This window comes from Ursus americanus, chromosome 6, assembly GCF_024610735.1.
Source record: "Ursus americanus isolate L20-20 chromosome 6, mUrsAme1.1.p, whole genome shotgun sequence".
Classification (NCBI taxonomy): domain Eukaryota; kingdom Metazoa; phylum Chordata; class Mammalia; order Carnivora; family Ursidae; genus Ursus; species Ursus americanus.
The window spans coordinates 52,235,519-52,257,802 of NC_142132.1; the positions used below are offsets into that span (position 1 = coordinate 52,235,519).

The 22,284-nt window shown below is 41.5% G+C and overlaps 1 protein-coding gene across 3 annotated transcripts; it reads left to right on the top strand.

Moving 5' to 3' along the window:
* Window positions 1–1,045: 1,045 nt before the first annotated feature.
* On the top strand, window positions 1,046–22,150 carry PLA2G12B (phospholipase A2 group XIIB). 3 transcript variants are annotated; one of them, XM_045783523.2, is made up of 4 exons: window positions 1,046–1,398; window positions 11,315–11,403; window positions 14,964–15,129; window positions 21,729–22,150. In XM_045783523.2, exons 1-4 carry the CDS (start codon window positions 1,188–1,190, stop codon window positions 21,848–21,850), a joined length of 588 nt encoding a protein of 195 aa, XP_045639479.1. In that variant the 5' UTR covers window positions 1,046–1,187; the 3' UTR covers window positions 21,851–22,150. The 3 variants fall into 3 exon arrangements, with proteins under 3 accessions (XP_045639479.1, XP_045639480.1, XP_045639481.1); XM_045783524.2 differs by having other exon boundaries at window positions 21,732–22,150; XM_045783525.2 differs by having other exon boundaries at window positions 11,315–11,391.
* Window positions 22,151–22,284: the final 134 nt, after the last annotated feature.

A 22,284-nucleotide genomic window follows, 5' to 3' on the forward strand; every position in this document is an offset into this window, starting at 1 on the left:
CCTACCCTGCTTCAGAGAATTGGTGTGAAATGCACGCACAGTGGTTTGGAAAATACTGGTGGCATTGTTGTTCATACCAAGTCTTTTTTAACCATTGCCTTTTCTGCAGGCTGAGTCTTGAGACTTATCTAAAATGAAGAAATGTAATTCATTATTTCCTATGGAGCTTTCCCGACTTTTGAGAGAGAACCTAAATGACTCATTTTGTTCATAAAGGTACCCTTTATCTAGACTGGTGATCTCATGGATGGAATTTATTTCTTCATGTGACTAAAAGCAAAGTATGAAAATGACGCCAAAACACTGAACTCCAGTCAAAGGTCTTAAAGCCTAAAATTTCAAATACTGTTTCTCATAACCCTTCTAGCTTCTAAGCAGCCCCAAGTAAAAACAACACAAGGCGAGCTGAGTCCCCCCAGAGCCTTCCCTGGGCAATCTGCAAGCCTCAGACCGCGGAGGAAACAGCGCTGCTGTAAGCAAAGAGGCACAGATGGCCCAGCAGTAGGGCGGCTGCACTTAGGAGCTCTGCTGGGTTAGAGGACGGAGTCTGAGAGCCAAGAAGGGACCAAGGCGGAAGCTGGGGTCTCAAATCTGAACGCATGTCACGCACACTTAGAGCACACTCCAACAATATCCTGACCATCGGTACAGGTGACACTGTTAACCCACTGTCACTGGAGGTTTCCTGAGCCCTGAGGACATCCTGCCGAATCTCCCTAGAGATGGTACCATGCACAGGTGACTGACTTCGGGGTGGCACTGGGACCTGGGGACAAGCTCTCGTGTCAAGAGATTAGCCCTGGAGAACCAAACTTGTAACTGATCAATAGGTTAACAGGCTGGTTGGGGGCAGAATTCCAGTTGCTCCACTGCTCATGCCTCCCGCAAGCTGGCCAGCATCTCCCTCCTGCAGGCCTGTGGAATCCACTTTGAAGTGTTCTCTCTCACTGGCCATCCCTCAGACAGGCCCTCCCACTGCCTAACCTTTGCCCTTTCTAATTGCCCTGATCTCATCCCAACCTCCATAGCTATGTTTAAAGTCCACCTCTGGGGAATACACAGATTGAGTGTTCCAGATAATCCCCTTTCCAGTCCTGCTTGACATCTGGCCAGCAGGCTGTGGACCTGGACTTCCTGGGACGCTGGCTGGGGTTTGAGCAAGACCTCAGTGCCTACCTGGCTTCAGGATGAAGCTGGCCACCGGCTTCTTGGTCTTGTGGCTCAGTCTGGGGGGTGGCCTGGCTCAGACAGACACCAGCCCCGAGGCAGAGGAGTCCTATTCAGACTGGGGCCTTCGGCACATCAGGGACAGCTTTGAATCTGTCAACAGCTACTTCGATTCCTTTCTGGAGCTGCTGGGAGGGAAAAATGGAGTCTGTCAGTACAGATGCCGATACGGTGAGTGCCCGGCTTCTCCTCCCGCGGGACCTGTGGACAGCTGGAGCGGGGTCCGTCGTCATGCTCCTCTCCCTGTCAGCCAGCTCCTAAGTCGGCTGGCCAGATTCAGCAAATAAAAACACAGGACGCCAGTGAAATGTGAATTTCAAACAAACAACCAATAATTTGTTAGTGTATTTGAAATATTTGCGACACAGTCACACTGACAAATCATTGCGTGGTTATCTGAAATACGAATTTCACTGAGCTTCCTGTATCTTTTCTAACGAACTTACTCCAGGGAGTCTAGCTCCCCGGGGCCATTTTAAGGAGTTTGTTATGAGGCCAGTTCCGAGGAACAGGAAGCAGAGGTGGGGGGAAAGAAGATGAGGGGTCTTTGGGAGGAGTTCCTAGGGATGAACACTGGAGATGAACATTCGAGAAAATTCTGGCAGCGGGTCAAACAGCTTCCTCAGTCACGCTGTGCTAAGTTTGGAGATGGGTTCTCCTTTCTCCCTCATGCAGTTCACACCTTCCTGCCAGCTCTGTCAGTCTCTGATGGGCGTCGGTGTGTCTGACCCTCCCAGGAGGGCAGTCCCTGCCGCCGCCGCCTCAGTCAGCAATGGCAGGCCTTCAGGGGACAGGGAGGGCTTGCTGCCAGCCGTCTCTGCCCACCGGGGTCGGGCTGAGCAGGCCCCGCTCGGTCCCTCAGGCCTGATGTCCGATGCACAGTCGGGAACGGGTAGGAGCTCCACCTTGCCGGAGCTGTGAAGGGGGTACCTGGGAGCGGGGGGCACCGGTGGCTGCCGGGAGGAGTCCCCGGCGTCAGCTCCCTTCTCTGCACCGGGAGTGGTGTAAGGGCAGCAGAAAGCGAGGCCCTGGCCCTCGCAGCCGGGAGGCGGGGGAACTTTAAATGCAGCCGAGCAGGTTTTCGAAAGATACGCAGTTTCACATGGTGTTAGGTTTATGGTTTAGCTTATCAAACATTTCATCATGAGATTGGATAAAATTGGTGAGTCAGTCCAGCCTAGCAGGAAACCATTCGAGCAACATTTTCTCCAAACACTCAGTAGATAAAACTCAGCTTCGAGAGAGACTCTCAAAAGGGCTGCTTACTTGCTGGACTCACCCAGTCTCGCTCACTCCCTTTTACCTTCGAGCCAGGGACATCCCTACCTTACGAACCACAAGTGACTCAGAGACAACGGGTCATCCTTGCAGCAGAGCCCAAAGCCTTGCAGGACACACGTTTTAACCACACGCAGTTACGGTGAACAAAGGAGCTGCAGCTTCTCTGTGAAGATCCCATGGGGTAGAAAGCCATCTGCGCTAGGACCCCGTGGGCCCCTAGCCCCGTCTTTGTCCAACGTGGGTTGGACAAATGCAGAAGTGCCTGGTCACTGGACTGAGATCACCCAGTGTGCAACAACGGTGCAGGAAGGGAGTTAACTCACTTCACGTTTTGAATAAATACAGGTGCTGTTTTCCTTCCTAGAGGCTCTCAGAGACTTAGGTCTGTGGTTTAGCAAATACATAACCACAGGAATTTTTTAGGAAAACAAGACTCAAACCTTCCTCTTCCTTCTCTAGCAAAATAGCATTTAAAGATGTCAGCAAAATTTGGTTGCAAGCCTCTCCCTGGGCAGGGTCAGCAGTCACTGAAGGGGGATGGGGGACAGTCAACAGAGACATTGCAGGAAGGCAAATAACTCCAGTCACTCCGAAAACAGAGCCCGTAAGGAGGGGCCTGAAAAACACGCAGGAAATACGGGATTAAGCCTTATTACCTTTGGAACTCGGTGGAGCCGAGAACCTGGAGGCTGTGGCCAAATAGTACAAAATATCTTCTCGGGTTGACTGTGAATGAAGCAATCTTTGGAAGAGATAATACCTAATAATTAGCTGAGTCCCTGTCCTTTCTCAGTTTGCTTTCTGATACACTTCTTGTGCATAACGCTTCTCTCTTTAAAGCGGTGGTTCTCAAACTCCCGTGTACTTTGAATCGGCTGGTGGGCTTGCTTAAAAAGACTGCTGCCCCTCCCCCCTCCCCTGCCTCCTCCCCCCTGTTTCTGATTGGGTAGAACGGTAGGTAGGGGTGGGGCCAGAGAATTTGCATTTCTAAGAGTTTCCAGGTGATTTTGGCGCTGCTGGTCCCGAGACCACACTCCTGAAAAAAAAAATCTGCTTTGAAGGCTACAATCTTTTGTCAGAGAAAATAATTTAGCCACAATTAGTCTACAAGAAAAAATTTCTATTTGGTAGGTACTTAACAACTACTTAAAACCTTAGTTCTCTATCTTGGCCCTGCACTTAACAAGCACCTGGGGGGCTTTCAAAACTGCTGCCCAAACCAATTTAATCAGAATCTCCGTGGGTTGGAGATATCAGTATTTTTAATATTTCCCAGGTGATTATCAAGTGCAGTCAAGGTATGGAGCGCTATTTTAAGAGGTCATTCTTGGAGAACTTCAGCCCATGGGTTGTTCAGACAGGTGAAGGTGTATTTGTGTCCTACAACATTGTGTCAACGTTCCTTTCCCCACTTCGGAGATCTACAGCAGCTTGTTTTCATGTCAACACGCAAAATCTGTAATTGCCAAGGATCGGGCTGTACATATAATGAGATTCAGCAGGTATCAATAACAGGTGTAGCCGAACTGCTATCAGGGATCTGCACTAATGTAAACAAGATTCCCTCTCCCGCCCCCGGAGATGCTGAGCCAATAGGTCTGTGGTAGGACTCTGGAGCTGCACAGGTGGCTCTTGAACCAGACTTTGAGAAATAACTAGTAATGGAAAAATCATGGGTTTGAACTGGGGGTAGGGGTGCGTGAATTCCATTGCTGGTGACCTTGGGCAAGTTACCTAACTCTCTCAACCTTTGCTGAGTCATGTTTATAAATAATGTTAATAACACCTACCTTACAACCTATAAGGTTGTTATCAGAAAGATAATACATATAAAGAATTAGTGCTATGTGTGGATCATGGCAGATACCAAATTTTATAAACGTTATGAGAAAGATGGTCTGTTGAACAGGTTAACTATGCATTCAGATTCTTCCCGTTCTCCTTCAACATAAAATTTAAAAAACACAGAAATCCCAGTGGCTGGACAACACCCTCTCAACTTCTGGAAGAAATGATGATTTAAGTGTTCTGTGCCTTTGTGAAGGTCTTTGGATGAGGGTATTTGGAGCAGTTTCTGTGTCTTTATTCACACTTTGATAAAAGGACCTCATGATGAATTTCTCCTTGGGTTTAGTTCTAGAAAAAGTATCTTTAAATATAGGTCTTCTTTTTTCAAGAGGGTGTTTTATCTGTGTAAAATCTAGAGCAAAATTTTATGAGCCTGTGAGTTTGTGTCTTTTTCCAGGGAAAGGATTCACAGCCTTCATCAGATTCGTAAGGGGATCCATAGCCTGAGAAAAGGAAATAGCCACTGGTTCAGAGGCAAAGATTGTTCTCGTGCTAAGGTGACCCAATGTCCCAGTCTGCTGGGGACTGAGGGAAGAGGCAGGGTCAGGGTGGGGATTCCTGGGATATGGACTTCCAGCACTAACACAGAGGCAGTCCCAGGCAAACCAGGACAAGTTGGTCATCCTCCCTCCTGCAGTAACTTACTCTGTTTTAGGGACTGAAATGGAGTTTATTGCTTCAGTAAAATTGTCGTAGTTCTGCTTTATTCCCTTGATGTGTTCCTCATGCTATATTTGAGTGTTCCTGGAAGGATATATGTTTATTTTTTTAAAAAGATTTATTTATTTATCTGAGAGAGAGCCACACACGAGCGGGGCAGGGGCAGAGAGCGAAGAAGAGAGAATCTCAAGCAGACTCCCTGTGAGTCTGGAGCCCAATTCGGGGCTCATCCTACGACCCTGAGATCATGACCTGAGCTGAAATCAAGAGTTGACGCTTAGCCAGCTGAGACACCCAGGCGCCCCTGGAAGGATGTACATTTCAAATGAAGTACTTTGATTCTTTAGTAGATTCCCAGGGGAGCACAGTTTCTGCAGGAGCCAGCTGGGTGGGGAGAAGAGACACACCCTCCCGGGACGACGAAACCCTTGACCTGGGTAATAAAGCCCAGAAGTTTTTACTGTTCTTTTTGTGTCGTGCCTGCGGCAGAACTCTGCTTTCGGGGCTAAACCTCCCCCTGACTCTCCCTCGTTTGTCTCTCAAGGGTCTGGCGTGTTCTGTGGTGTTTCACTTTGTTCAGAAGGTTTTCATTTTCATAAGATCAAGTCTGTCAGTCTTTTTCTTTATGGATTCTCAGGGTTGTGTCTTAGAAAGCCAACCTCACATCACAATTAGAACACCCTTCTGTTCGTTTTTTCTGTGAAAGCAACCATAGCTAAAATGTAATAAAGGACTTGCTGTGTTCCAATTAAACTTTTTTACGGACACTAAAATTTGAGCTTCATGTAATTTTCACATGAGGCTAAATATTATCCTTGTTTTAACTCCCCCCCCCCAATTAAAAATATGAGAACAATTTTTAGCCGGCAGGCTATACAGAAACAGGCAATGGGCTGGTCTTGGGCCATCGTTTGGCAACCCATGAACTAGAGGACCAAGGGGTCAGCCTCCCGTTCCTGTAAATAGCCGAAACCAGAAAATAAAATTCATCTGTGGACATAGTACATTATCGGTGCCTAGACTCAAAACATCAAACCGTAAAGACTCAGTGCAACTCAAAACAGCTCAAACTGTAAGTTGAGGATATAGTAAATTATTTCTGCCCAGACACAAACCAACACCCTTTTTCTTAGAACTTTTCTTTCAAGCTTCATTCCTAAATGGAATTCCTACAGCTAATCCTGAACTATTAAATACAAAAAAAAAAATAAATAACAGGACAGGTAGGAAGTGTCTGGAGTTGGAGTTCTATTAGCTTTCAAACTGGGATATCAGAATTTTATCTTCTGTGAGTCATCAAACACGAAAAAAGGCAGAGGGTAACCCAGGAAACCTCACTGCATCTGCTGCAAAAGCTCTTTCTCAGCAAAATTACTAAAGAGATAAGTATTATCACAAAATTTACACATTGCTTTCTTCCTGAAAAATTTCCCTCCTAATTTCTCTAAAGCTAGTATGTGTAGGACATTTGTAAAAGACCAATCCAAAGAAAAAATAAAATCACCATAATCATCTTATCTACAAGAGACAATTCACATTCAATCTATGCCATAGGGTGATTATTTTCATTATGTGTAAATTTGATTACTAACATTATTTAATACATTTTACCCATTCCGCAAGAGTTGGTAATTCTCTCTCTCTCTCTCTCACACACACACACACACGCATGTGCACATACAGAGTAGGTTGGTACCTTATGAGTGGTAGGTTACATTTCTCAAGAACTTTGCAAAGTTATGTAGGGATTACTGGTGGGCTGGCAGACTCCATCAATAAGCACAGTTCCTCTCCATCACAAATAAGAAATGTTGGGTGAAAAGAAAACACTAAAAAAATGTACACCCTCAGCTCGAATGGAATAAAGGGAAACCTGTAAGTTCCAGTTGAAAGGGAATAGCAGTGCCAAAGTGGTGAGCAGGGGCTGATGCTAAAAACCTTGGAGTTTTTAGTCTGGAACATATGTAGATTCCAGGGGCTGAAGAATGGGTTTTAATACTCATACAAAGAGGGGCGCCTGGGTGGTCCAGTCAGTTAAGCATCTGCCTTTGGCTCAGGTCATGATCCCAGGGTCCTGAGATCGAGCCTCTCATCAGGCTCCTTGCTCAGCTGGGGAGCCTGCTTCTCCCTCTCTCTCTGCCCTTCCCCCCTGCTTTGCTCTTTCTCTCTCTCTCTCTCTCTCAAATAAATAAATAAATAAATAAATAAATATTTAAAACTATTAAAAAAGTACTCATACAAAGAGAGGAAGGGTAGCTTTCACTTGTAAGAATTGGGAATTTGGAACTGATTAGTCTGTATAAAGCTTAGAGCCCGAGGAGCTGCCCAGTCTGTTTAAATGGATTAGAAAAGATCTATCCAATATTCCAAGAAAGTAGCAGGGATGGTTTCCACCCCCTTGGGGCTGAGGCTTGAAGGCAGAATAAAGAGCACCCACCAAAAAATCACTACTCCATGTGTAAGACTGATGAATCACAGACCTGTACCCCTGAAGCATTCTTTGTTAATAATAAAAAATTTATTTTAAATTTAAAAATCACTACTCCAAACATATTCTATTCACAGGTGAGGAATTTGAACTTATACAGTTGGCCTGGTGTGAGCTCCAAGCTGAGAAATTAACAAAAATACTAGTGTTTACAGAATCTTAAGACTCTTGGAGCCACAGCAAAGGTAACTGAGGAACCGCTCTGTAGTACCTGACTCGGGGCCCAGGAATTCCTTTAGAAACACAAGCCCTCCTGAAGTTGAAGTCTTACTAGAATATTGCACGCCATGGGAAAAGATAACCCAATATGAGGAAACTCAGCAGACATTAAAAACTGACTTAGCACCCCCAAAACTGGAGACCATAAAATAATAAAACAAGAATATTTGAAATTATTAAAGAAAGAAAAGAAGGACTAGAAAACATAATAAAAAAGACAGAACTCAGTGAAAATGAATATGCAGATTTAAAAGAAGAATCAAATAGGATTCCAAGAAGTGAAAATTATAGTCACTGAAAGAAAAATCTCAGTGGATGGGTTAAATAGCAGATTAGTGAACCTAGAGAGAATTAGTGAAATGGAAAATCAACTTGAAGAGCTAGTCAAAATTCAGTGCAGAGAGAGAAAAAAGGATGGAAATGTAAAAGAGAGGTTAAGATATACAAAGGACAGAGTTAAGAGGATTTAAAATTTAGTAATATGAGGCCTAGGAGGAGAAATTAGGGAGAATGAGGAAAGGAAAACATTCAGACAGTGGCTGTGAATTATCCAGAGTGAAGGAAACCAGGCCTTCAGATTGTTCCAACCAGGAGAAGAATATACAATCCACACCTGGATGCAGTGCAGTGAGACTGCGAGGGACGTGAAGAAATGGGAACCCTTGGGCAGTGCTGGTGGGAGTGGAAAATGGTTCAGCTGCTGAAGAACACAGCTGAATCGTTTCTCAACAAGTTCAGCACGGCACTGCTGTATGACCCAGCAATTCCACTCTTTAGGTATCTGTCCCCAAAAGAATTGAAAACAGATATTCAAACAAATATTTGCACACCCGTGTTCACAGCAGCACTCTTCACAGTAGCCAAGAGATGAAAACAGCCAAAATGTCCATCAATGGATGGATGAATAAACAAATTGTTGTATATCCAGAGAATGGAATAGTATTCATCCATAAAAAAGAATGAAGTACTGATACCTGCTACAACATACATGAACCATGAAAATACTATGTTAAGTGAAAGAAGGCAGTCACAAAATGATATATATTGTATGATTCCATTTATTCAAATACCCAGAATAGGTAAATCCCTAGAGCAAAGCAGATTAGTGGTTGCCAGGGGTTGGGAGGAGGAGAGAATATGCTTAATGGGCATTTGGTCTCCTTTGGAGGGTGAGGAAAATGTTTTGGAAGTAGACAGAGGCAATGGTCGCACAACATTATCAAAGTACTGAATGTCGCTGAACTGTGCACTTTAAGATGGAAATGTGAATTTCACCTAAAAAAAAAAAAAAGAAAGTAGACAGATGTCATCAAAATTAAAAACTTTGGCTATTCAAAGAATACAATCAAGAAAGTGAAAGAAGGGACACTTGGGTGGCTCAGTCGATTAAGCGTCTACCTTCCACTCAGGTCATGATCCCAGGGTCCTGGGACCGAGTCCTGCATTGGGTTCCCTGCTCAGCAGGGAGCCTGCTTCTCCCTCTTCCTCTGCCTGCCGCTTGCCCTGTTCATGCTCTCTCTCCCTCCCCACCTCTCTGATAAATAAATAATAAATAAATAAATAAATAAATAAATAAATAAATAAATAAATCCTTAAAAAAGAAAGAAAGAAAGTGAAAAGACAAGCCACAGAACGGGAGAAGGTATTTGGAAGGAAGACATATGAGCGGCCAATAAGCACAGGAAGAGCTGACCGACATAATTAGTTACTAGGGAGACGCAAACCAAAATGGCCATGAGATACCGCTTCATACTCACTAGGATGGCTGCAATCAAAAAGATTATAACAAGTGGGGGAGAGGATGCGGAAAAATCAGAACCCTTATACATTGCTGTGGGGAATGTAAAATTATGCCACCACTTTGGAAAACAGTCTGGTAGCTCCTCGAAATGTTAAACAGAGTCAGCATACAAACTAGAAGTTTTATTCCTCGCGGGAAATGAAAACATATTGTCCACACAAAGTAATGTTTGCCGTGGCATTTTCATAACAGCCGAAAAGTGGGAAAAACCTAAATGTTCATCATATTTACTGACAACAAAAAGAAATGAAACACTGATCCAACGTACGACGTGGATGAACCTTGAAAACACGACACTCAGTGAGAGGAGCACAGCAAAGGCCACAAATTACATGATTCCACTTATGCAAAATGTCCCGAATAGGCAAATCTATAGAGACCCTGTCTGGAATTGTAAAATTGTAAATATTTATGCCCCTAACTTGGGAGCAGCCAATTATATAAACCAATTAATAACAAAATTAAAGGAACGCATTGATAATAATATGATAATAGCTGGGACTTTAACACCCCACTCACAGCAATGGACAGCTCATCCAAGCAGATGATCGACAAGGAAACAAGGGCTTTGAATGACACACTAGGCCAGATGGACTTCACAGATACATTCAGAGCTTTCCATCCTAAAGCAACAGAATACACATTCTTCTTGAGTGCACATGGAACATTCTCCAGAATAGATCACATACTGGGTCACAAATCAGATCTCAAAAGGTCCCAAAAGATAGGGATTCTTCCCTGCATATTTTAGACCACAACGCTTTAAAACTTGAACAAGATCACACTCGACTCCCACTGTTGGTGGGAATGCAAACTGGCGCAGCCACTCTGGAAAACAGCATGGAGGTTCCTCAAACAGTTAAAAACAGAACTACCTATGACCCAGCAATTGCACTACTAGGTATTTATCCAAAAGATACAAACATAGTGATTTGGAGGGGCACATGCACCCCAATGTTTATAGCAGCAATGTCCGCAATAGCCAAACTATTGAAAGAGCCCAGATGTCCATTGACAGATGAATGGATAAAGAAGTTGTGGTATATATACACAATGGAATATTACTCAGCCATCAAAAATTGAAATTTCACCGTTTGCAGTGAAGTGGATGGAACTAGAGGGTATTATGCTAAGCAAAATAAGTCAGTCAGAGAAAGACAAATACCACATGATCTCACTTCTATGTGGAATTTGAGAAACAAAACAGATGATTGTAGGGGAAGGGAGGAAAAAATGAAACAAGATGAAATAAGAGAGGGAGACAAACCATAAGAGACTCTTAACTACAGGAAATAAACTGAGGGTTGCTGGAGGGGAGGTGGGTGGAGGGTTGGGGTAACAGGGTGATGGGTATCAAGGAGGGCATATGATGTACTGAGCACTGGGTGTTATATGCAACTGATGAATCACTGACCTCTCCCTCTGAGACTAATAATACACTATGTGTTAACTGATTTTAAATAAAAGAAATGAATAAAAAATAAAAAATTAGGAAGAAAAAATGAAAACAAAACAAAACATTAGAATTGTTAGTAAATGAATGCTCATAAAATTCTTTGAGATTAGGAGAAAAACGCCAAGCTAGTCTGAAGATTATTACCCTTTTATGACATTATCATCATCACCACCATCATTACTACTTAATTGGGATGTGAATATCTGCTGAGGAATGTGGACTTTAAAAAGGAAAAATTGAATATGCTTTTAGATAACTTTTATTTGATGAATGTTCCCAAATGCTTAATTTCTAAATATTTCTTCCTGCTTCTTTCCTCTCTTTCTCCTGCTAGGAAAGGCACCAATGCCCAGACCTGGCTACAAGCCTCAGGAGCCCAACGGCTGCAGCTCCTATTTCCTGGGTCTTAAGGTACCAGAAAGTGTATGTACCACCACCATTGTTTTCTTAGTTGATTGGTTTTAACGAAGGCAAGTCCAAGAGTTATCAATGATGGGAGTGATCATTTATGAAATATAGTTGATCAGGATAATTATTTTAAATTGGATACAGAGTAAGGGAGATAATTTTCAAAGAAAGTATCTGATTTCCTTTTATCAGAGGCAGCTGTCCCTCAGATAAGATCTTGTGTAGTGAACTTTAAAGTCACCACTGCAAGTATCAGCCGAATCTTAAGTAATCAAACATCACTTCATATGAAATATGACAAGTTTGACTTATTTAAATTGAGTGAGACTTTCCCTGTGATGTGCTGGAGCCATTGGCACTGACCGGCAAAGACTTTTGCAAGTGGTTGATTTCATGCTGGTAGCATCAAATCATTAATGTTCAGAGTATTAAGATCATAGTGTCTCCACATACCCACCCACATACAAGCACCCAGCCCCCACCCGCACCTCCCATCTAGCCGCTGGCTAAACATTTCTCCTCCTACTGCTGGCTGTTCCCTCAAACTACTGGCCTCCCTTGAAAACAATATAATAAACTGATTGATCTTAAGACCTCTTGGAGGCCCTTTTATCTTTTTTACTTCAGAAAAGAGGTGTTATGTAAAATGTGGGTAGAGGGATTTCACATCTAAGCTATGATTTTGAATTCTGCCTTAATCAAGCTTAATTTCACTTTTCTGCTGATTCAAAAGATTTTACTTTGTAATAGTTTTCTAAGCAGCGTAATGTTTATTCTTCTATCAAAAATGCTGCTCACTGGGGCACCTGGGTGGCTCTGTTGGTCAAGCGTCTGACTTCGGCTCAGGTCATGATCCCAGGGTTCTGGGATTGAGCCCTTCATCAGACTCCCTGCTCAGTGGGGAGTCTGCTTCTCCCTCTTCTTCTGCCGCTCCCCCTGCTTGTGCTCGCTCTCTCTTTCTCTCTCAAATAAATAAATAAATAAATAAATAAATAAATAAATAAAATCTTTAAAAAAGAATGCTGCCCACCAATGTGGCATTTTTGTGCAAATTGGGAAAATGTCCCCTTTCCTCTTCCATTTGTCAGAAATTCATCCTAATATACTGATTGTTAGAAGAGGAAATTTGCCATTGACTAGACATTTTTCTCTTCTTTTCTTTTCTTTTTTACAGATTTATTTATTTATTTGAGCGAGAGAGAGCACACGAGAGAGCAAGGGGAGGAACACAGGGAGAGGGAGAGAGAATCTTAAGCAGACTCGTGCTGAGCGCAGAGCCCAACAAGGGACTGGATCCCACGACCCTGAGATCACAACCTGAGCCAACACCAAGACTCAGACGCTTAACCGACTACATCACCCCGGCACCTGGCTAGACGTTTTCCTTAATAAACACACAAATCTATGATGTCTTGTGGGGAGATGTCCCCTTTGATACGACGCTTTCACATACCGCATAACCTGCACGGCCATATGCCCAGCCTTGTCCACAATCATCAAGATGTGTGTAGACACAGAGGAAAGGCAATCTCTTTCAGATATGTATTTATATTAGAGAAATCCCCTTTTTTGGCTAATATACTTGATACCGATTTAGTAGCTATGAAAGTGGTATCGAAACCTCTATAGAAATGTACCAGTGGGTGGAAATTATTAACATGGACACATTAATGCTTCAACAAGGCTCAACTTGTCAACAAATTTTTCTCTTCCTCATTCTTGAAACCTCCCTCTCCCCATCACTGTTTTGCTGTAGAATCCTTTGTTCTAGGAACTCGGTGAGGATGTTGATACTTAGTAACGAGACATGCATGGCCAGTGTCAGCACGAGAAGACATAAGGGACACGGCTGGCAGCACAAACCACATTCCTAGTGAAACTGCCCCAATCCTGTATTTTCCTATACAACCTCTCAGGCTCTTACCCCAGGATGGGCTTGCAGTCTCGGAGGCATTAGTCCGCTGCAGCCCCCTTTACCTGGCGAAGGAATAAACTATGTCCCTTCTTTATCCCCAACTCTGTCTTCACATTACATATTTTGGCTCCGGAGCACAGAGGTCAGTTTTCAACAACAGTATGCACTCTATTTTGGGAGTAATGTCATTTTGTTTATCGGTACAAGTATTCTTTAGAACTAGTTCAAGAATTTCCAATTTGGTTGACTTGATGATAGCGACTATACTCACCAGATTTTGCTACCTCCGCTGTGATAGATGTTTAGTTGTAGGGATGAGGTACAGCAAAATGGAAGGAAGCAGTGATAGGGATCTGCCCAGAAATGCAGAGCCCATGCTGTTGTCTTGTCTAGTGAATTACATTACCTCTCAATGTAACAGTGTGTTTTCTTCCCTTTTTCTCAGAAGGGCATTTTAAACTACCAATGTCCATATTCTGCTTTAGGTGGCCTTGGAGTGAAAGTTCAAAAGGGGGGAACTTAAGGAGACCCAAGTGGAAAGGATCTATAATAGCTGATTAATCAATCCCCACCTATATTGTGAAACCAGATTTCCACAATTTCCCCTCGGGTCCAAGTCTATATGATCAGAAGTGCCAAAGATTCTAAGATGCTCTACCTGCGTCTCGACACCTCTGGTCCAAACTCTTTCATAGACCACAGAACGATCGCTCCCTGTAATCATTCATTCTGTCATGTCTCTGCCTTGCTCCAGAGTCTTTATCAATTCTTACCAGTTACTTTGGAAGTCAGGGCCATCCGCCGACTTGCCTTTCTCTCTAATTAAAAAGTAATAAACAAATAGACAAACAAATTCGTCCCTGCTAAGCCCTTGAAAGACTAAACAAACCGACTTGCTCACATATGATTTGTTCATATCTCCTTCCTTTCCCTGCTACACCCTAAGTCTAACCTCATTCCTCATAATCCTCTCCAAAGAAACCCATGTAGAGTCATCAGACTCTAGATGTGGCATTCTACGAACTTCACTACTCAGTTTATGCCACAGCATTTATAACCGTTTATAGGATGCTTAATACGTGTGTGTGTGTGTGTGTGTGCGTGTGTGTGTGTTAGATCTTGCCATTGACCACAGTCCGCCTGTGGTCAGGAACCACGTGTTCTAGAGCCCGCTCTGCTCCCCGACACATACACACACCTTTAAAACACTGCTGTGTGGGATGGGTCCCTGATAAATGCTGGTGACCGCTTGATGAACTAAGGCTTAATTTTTCATACTTCTGAGCCTTCAGATCCTTTGTTCAAGCGAAATCTCACATTACATAGGTCTTAGTTGAAGTCCCATAGCTTTGCCTTCTTCACTAACCTTCTGATCTCTATTTTCATCACTGTAGTGGCCTGTGACTTTGAAAATTACCAAATCTAAAAGAAAAAGAAGAAAATGGGCTATTCAGAGTTAAGAAACTAATAACTAAACCATGACGGAAACTTAACATCCTGTGACTGTCAACCGGATGTGTTCTCCCGAGTGGCTGGCATTTCAGAATTGATCTGCGCGTGTAGCAGGAATTCGAGGACTGGCTAGCTCATAACAAGGAGGGCAAGGTTGCCTGAGGTCGTTGGTCTAAACGTGGCGTTTTCTTCCTTCGCTTTTCCGCAGATGGACTTGGGCATTCCGGCAATGACCAAGTGCTGCAACCAGCTGGATGTCTGTTATGACACTTGTGGTGCCAATAAGTATCGCTGTGATGCAAAATTCCGGTGGTGTCTCCACTCCATCTGTTCTGACCTGAAGCGGAGTCTGGGCTTTGTCTCCAAAGTGGAAGGTAGGTCTCTTAAGGGCATCTACTGGTGAGCAGGGAGTTCTGTTCCTGTTTTCTTACAGAAATGTATCCAGAGCTCCTCGATGCAAAGAGACCATTAGAGCTCCCCTAACTTTCTTTCTAGAACACTGTGATGAACATAGGAAGGGTAAAGGAAGATTCTGGACATTCCTTCGCTAAAGTTCTTGCTGTCCTGCCCAGGAGCTGCTGGCCCCATTCCTGATGGACAGGGCCACACCAAAGCCTTCCCAGAGATATAAAAATCTATCCTTTAAGACCGGACAAAGAGTTGCCCAACTGGCTTTGGTTATTCATTCCACTATTAAATAATTTTCCATATCAGGAGTTATTTTGTATAGGACCACTTGGTTTGGTGTAAGCTCTTTTTGCCTTATTTTGTTCTCAGTTGGGCAAAGAATTTTTAAAAACCTATGTGTAAAGCTCTCTGTATACCTGAGGATAATTTTTTTTAAAAAAACTGCATAGCTACCCAGTTTCTAGTGCTGATTGTGTAATTTCTTTTCCCTAATTCACCTTAGGAAAAGCTTTAATCCTTTAGTTTCCAAAACTAGAACATTACATCTAGGTATTAGCATTATGTATTTTTAGATGGCAAAGTGACATTTAAGGCTTATAAGGAGCTGGCCTCATGCCACTGAGAAAGTCAGCCGTAGAAAGAATCTTAAATTGTTTTCATAGATCAATGTCTAGAGTGTAGTCCCAAAGGGAATGTGTGAAGGCTTGAAAATATGAAGAATTAATTAGGCCCCGTAAAGGGAGTATTACACTATCTGTACCGACAAAAGGTGAAGAAGTACCCGCTGCTAATCTAGGGTCAGGTGGAGTTACTTCCTCTAAGCAATGTTCTATTGATTCTCTCTCCTCAATATCTCTTTGATATACCACTTGCCTGGTTACTGCAAGTTAATCTAATCTCTGGGTCCCATCCAATCTATTTTTCCCCATAGGGACCAGATATATTTTTGTACCACTTGAATCAGTCATTTCCACCCTCTGTGTAAGTCCTCTAGTTGGTTCCTCTTCCTTGGGATAAAACGAAACTCCTTAGTATGATGAACATAGCCCTTTCTGATCCAGCCCTACCACACCTCTCCAGCATCATCGTGCTTATTTCTGATTTCTCTCCTGACTTCTGCCATTCCAAACTCCTTGGGTTGATGGACCATATCTTTCTGCCTCTACAGTTCCCTCTGCTTGGAACATTCTGATCATTCATTTTGTTGTTGTTGTTGTTAAACAGCTTTATTGAGATATAATTCACATACTATATAATTGAACCATTCAAATGCTTTTACAATATGTTGAGAGAACTATGCAGTCAGCCCCACAATCAATTTTAGAACATTTTCATCCCTCCAAAAGGAAACCCCATAGCCATGAGCAATCCCATTCCATCTTTCCCCTGCCAGGCCCTTGACAGCCATGAATCTGCTTTCTACCTCTATTGATTTCCTATTCTGGATATTTCATAGAAATGGAATCATAAAATATGTGGTCTTCTGTGACTGGGTTCTTTAACTCAGCAAGGTTCATCCATGTGGTAGCATGTATCAGTATTTCATTCCTTCTTACTGCTAAATTATATTCCATTATATGGATATAATGTATTTTTTTAATTCATCAAATGAAGGACATTTGGGTTGTTTCCACCTTTTGTCTATCATGAACAATTCTGGTATAAACATTGATGTATGGGTTTTTGTAGAAACATACTTTTTTTTTATTTCTCTTGAGTACATATCTGGGAGGGGAATTCTGGGTTATAATGGAAATTTTATGGCAAACTGTTTTCCAAAACAGCTATACCATTTTACACTCCCCCCAGCAATGTATAGAAGTTCCAATTTCTCTACATCCTTACCGACCCTTGTTATTATCTGTCATTTTTTTTAAGTTTATTTATTTAAGCAAGCTCCACACCCAACACGGGGCTCGAACTCACAGCCGGAGATTGAGTCACATGCTCTTCTGATGAGCCAGCCAGTTGTCCCTTTGTCTTTTTAATCATAGACCCCAGCAAATGTGAACCGGTACCACATTGTGGTTTTGATTTGCATTTCCCTGACTGCTTATGATGAGCACCTTTTTATGTGCTTATTGGCCATTAAATATTTGCTTTGGAGAAATGTCTATTCAGATCCTTTGCCTCTCTTTAAATTGGGTTACTTGTCTTTTTATTATTGAGTTGTAAGAGTTCCTTATATATTCTGGACACGGGTACCTTATCGAACATAGGTTTCACTAATATTTTCTCTCACTTTGTGGGTTTTTTACTTTCTTGATGAAATTACTTGTAAAGCAGAAATTTTACGTTTTTATTAAGTCCAATTTATCTATTTTTTTCTTTTGTTGCTTGTACTTTTGGTGTCATATATGAGAAGGCTTTGCTTACCCCAAGGCCACAAAGATTTGCTCTTCTAAGAGTTTCTTCTTCTAAGAGTTTTGTTTTAGCTTATACATTTAGATCTATGATCCACTTTTAGTTAATTTTTGCATGTGATTTAAGAAAGAGGTCCAAATACATTCTTCTGTATGTGGATATACAGATGTTCCTGCATATTGCTGAAAGACTATTCTTTCTCACATTCAATTGTTTTTGCACCCTTATCAAAAATCAGTTGAACATACATGCAGTGTTTATTTCTAGACTTTCAATTCTATTCCACTGATCTACGCCAGTGCCACACTGTCTTTATTACTGTGGTGTTGTAGTAAGCTTTGAAATCAAGAAGTGTCCTTCAACTTTGTCCTTTTTCCACGATTGTTTTGGATATACTGGATGCTTTGCATTTCCATATGAATTTTAGGATCAGCTTGTCAATTTCTGCAAGAAATGGCAGTTGGAATTTTGATAGGGCTTCTGTTAAATCTATAGATCAATTTGAGGCATATTACCATCTTAACAAAATAATTTTTTCTGATCAATGAACATGAATGTCTTCCCATTTATTTGGATCTTCTTTAATTTCTTTCAACAATGTCTTATAGTTTTCAGAGCACAAGTCTTACACTTCTTTTGTTTAATTTATTCATAAGTATTAATTTATTCATTTTGTTGTTATTGTAAACAAAATTTTCTTAACTTTATTTTTAGATTATTTATTAATAACATACAGAAATACAACTGATTTTGTATATTGATCTATTATCCTGCAACCTTGCTGAATTCACTTATTAATTTTAATAGATTTTAGTGGATTCCTTAGGTTTTTTCTATACACAAGATAATGCCATCTACAAATCATTCTCCTTTCCAATTTGGATGCCTTTTTATATATTCATCTTGCCAATTGTCCTGTCTAGAACTTCCAGTACAATACTGAACAGAAGTGGTGAGAGCAATGTAGAGAGCAAATAAACAAATGGTACCAAAAAACCAAAGGACCAAAGAAGCAATCAAAAGAGAAATAAAAAAAATATTGAGGGGCACCTGTGGGTCACTCAGTTAAGCGTCTGACTCCTTTTTTTTTTTAAGATTTATTTAATTTTATTTTAAAGAGAGAGAGAAAGACTGTGATGGGGAGGGGCAGATGGAGAGGGAGAGAGAGAAATCCAAACAGACTCCCTGCCCTGCACAGAGCCTGATGTGGGGCTTGCTCTCAATCCTGAGATTGTGACCTCAGCTGAATTCGAGAGTTGGACACTTAACTGACGGAGCCCCCCAGGCACCCCAGCATCTGACTCTTGATTTCGGCTAGGTCATGATCTCACAGTTGTGAGATTGAGCCCTGCATCGGGTTCCGCACTCATCAGAGAGTCTGCTTGAGATTCTTTCCCTCTGTCCCTCCCCCTACTCTCTCTCTTTAAAATAAATAAAGAAATCTTTAAAAAAAATATTGAGACAAATGAAAATGAAAATGCAACATATCTAAACTTAAGAGCTGCAGCAAAAGCAGTACTAAGAGGGAAATTCCTAGCCATAAAATGCCTATATCAAGAAAAAAAGAAAGATCTTAAACAAACTAGCTTCACACCTCAAGCAACTGGAAAAAGAAAAGCAATAGAGCCCAAAGTTAGTAGAAGAAAGGGAATAACAACGATCAGAGCAGAATTAATGAAATGAAGGCTAAAATAATAATGGAAAATATAGATGAAAGTAGGAGCTATTTTTTTAAAAGATGAACAAAATAGGCAAACCTGTATCTAGACTCACTAAAAACAAAAAAGAGAGAACTCAAATAAATAAAATCAGAAATGGAAGAGGAGACATTACAACTAACACCATGGAAATACAAAGGATCACAAGAGACTACTATGGATAATTATATGCCAACAAATTGGACAACTGAGGAGAAATGGGTAAATTCCTGGAAACACAACCTGCCAAGACTGCATAATGAAAAAACTGAATCTGAATAAACTGATCATCAGTAAGGTGGTTGAATCAGCAATCAAAAATCTCCCAACAAATGAACAAGATGGACTTTTAAAGTGGCTTCAACATTTAAAGAAGAATTGATCATCCATTTAAATGGCTTCAACATTTAAAGAATTAATACCCATCCTTTCCAAACTCTTCTAAAAAATAGAAGAGGAGGGAACACTTCCAAACTCACTTTATGAGGCCAGCATTACCCTGATACCCAAACTAGACAAGAACACTACAAGAAAAGAAAATTACAGGTCAGTATCCCTGATGAACATAGATGCAAAAATCTTTAACAGAATTTTAGCAGACCTAATTCAACAATACATTAAAAGGATTGTACATCATGGTCAAGTGGAATTTATTCAAGGGATGCAAGTAAGTTTCAACATCAGCAAACCAGACAGTGTGATACACCACATGAACAAAATGAACAAGATGAAGAATGAATATCATATAGTCATCTCAATAGATGCAGAAAAAGCATTTAACGAAATTCAATATCCATTTGTGATAAAAACTCTCAACAATAGGTAGAGGGGGAACATACCTCTACATAATAAAGGCCATACCTGACAAGCCCACAGATAACATCATGCTCAATGGAGAAAAGCTGAAAGCTTTCCCTCTGAGATCAGGAATAAGACAAGAATGCTCACTTTCACCACTTTTATTTCACATAGTATTGGAAGTATCCTGGCCAGAGCAATTAGGCAAGAAGAAATAAAAGACATCTAAATTGGAATGGAAGATGTAAAACTATCACTATTTGCAGATGACATGATATTGTATATGTAAAACCCTAAAGACTCCACCAAAATACTATTAGAACTAATAAACAAATTCAGTAAAGTCACAGGATACAAAATTAATATACAAAAAATCAGTTTTGGGGCACCTGGGTGGCACAGCGGTTGAGCGTCTGCCTTCGGCTCAGGGCATGATCCCGGCATTATGGGATCGAGCCCCACGTCAGGCTCCTCTGCTGGGAGCCTGCTTCTTCCTCTCCCACTCCCCCTGCTTGTGTTCCCTCTCTCGCTGGCTGTCTCTATCTCTGTCAAATAAATAAATAAAATCTTTAAAAAAAAATCAGTTTTGTTTCTGTACACTAACAATGAATTATCAGAGAGAGAAATTTAAAAATTTTTTCATTTACAATTGCATCAGAAAGAATAAAATACCCAGGAATAAATTTAGCCAAGGAAGTGGAAGACCTGTGCATTGAAATATATAAGACATTGATGAAAGAACTGAGAATGACACAAATAAATGGAAAGATATTCTGTGATCATGGATTAAAAGAATTAATATTCTTTTTTCTTTTAAGATTTTATTTATTTGACAGAGAGAGACAGTGAGAGAGGGAACACAGTCAAGGTGAGTGGGAGAGGGAGAAGCAGGCTTCCCACCAAGCAGGGAGCCCGATGCAGGGCTCGATCCCAGGACCCTGGGATCATGACCTGAGCCAAAGGCAGATGCCTAACGGCTGAGCCACCCAGGTGCCCCAAAAGAATTAATATTCTTAAAACGTGCATACTACCCAAAACAACCTACAGGTTCAATGCAATCCCTATCAAAATTCAAATGGAAGGTGTTCTGAGATGCCTTCCCTAATAACCCTTACCCCCAAAAGGATAGAGACTCTTTCTGTGGGTTCCCATACAACCTTAATATCACTTCTATCACGGTGTAGTGTAACCATTTGTTTACCTATCCATCTTGTCCGCCTCTGTCCAAACTGTGAATACTTGGGTTGGGATGTCTTTGGTCTTTGTATCCCAGATGACTAACAGAATTACTGACCAACACACATGTTTTTTCAATGAGTGAATTGTTATTCATCCCACACTTGAACAGAGAAGGCTATAGGAAACATAGTGGAGTTATCTGGGTGAGTATTCTGCAAAAATGGTAGAGTTTCCATGGAGTGAGCACAGTGGTATGGGAGTTCTGATTGCTAAACATGATTTAGACCTGGAGGCCCATAAAAGAAGGGTACCCCAAAGTATATTCTACTTTACTAGTTTGGATGGAAGCTTATGAAAAAACTTCTCTTACATGTATGTTTTTCTTTTTAATTCTGTATTTGGCTTACTGCCTTAACCTTCCTCCAGATATCATGTCATCCTTGGAATTACACCGCTTCTTAAAATTACTCAATCTACTTCAGGTAGTCTAGTATATTAACCTTTTATTTCTCTTCATCTTTTTCAAGTAGCCTGTGATTCTCTGGCTGATACTGTGTTCAATACTGTATGGACCTTGGGCTGCCGACCTTTTATGAATAGCCAACGGGCAGCCTGCATCTGTGCAGAAGAAGAGAAAGTAGAATTATGAGAAAGAGGTGATCTCTTCCTGGTTTTGAATGATGCCACAGCTGTCAGTCTCTGAGATGGTAGTGTGGCAGATGTGTCTCCTCCTTGCTTCCAAAAGTTTGGATACCACAAAGCAAGAGAAAGAAAACCTTGTTCTACTAGCTGAGAAGTGAGTCCCATCCTTTGAGGAGAACTGGAAAAAAGCCATGGAGTGATTTGAAGACTACTCTTCATTTTAACGATGGTCTCCCCAACCGAGACACATTTGCCTGGCAATTCAGTTCTTAGTTTAAAGACTAAAATAAAGACTAAAACACTGGGATTCCTGGACTTGGTAATTATATTCATAAGTGAAATTTTGCAGAGTCCAACCATTTGGGAGGCAAGGACTTTCCTCTGGTTCATCTTTCAGTTGCCAGTAAGCATCTCACATTTAATAAAGTGTATTTTTTAGAA

What these genes read in the sequence shown, in the direction of transcription:
- PLA2G12B (XM_045783523.2), top strand. Translation starts at nt 1,188, where the DNA reads ATGAAGCTGGCCACCGGCTTCTTGGTCTTGTGGCTCAGTCTGGGGGGT. An exon ending in TCAGTACAGATGCCGATACG is followed by an intron (nt 1,399 to 11,314) that starts GTGAGTGCCCGG and finishes TTCTCCTGCTAG; the next exon opens with GAAAGGCACCAATGCCCAGA. An exon ending in CTTTGTCTCCAAAGTGGAAG is followed by an intron (nt 15,130 to 21,728) that starts GTAGGTCTCTTA and finishes ATCTTTTTCAAG; the next exon opens with TAGCCTGTGATTCTCTGGCT.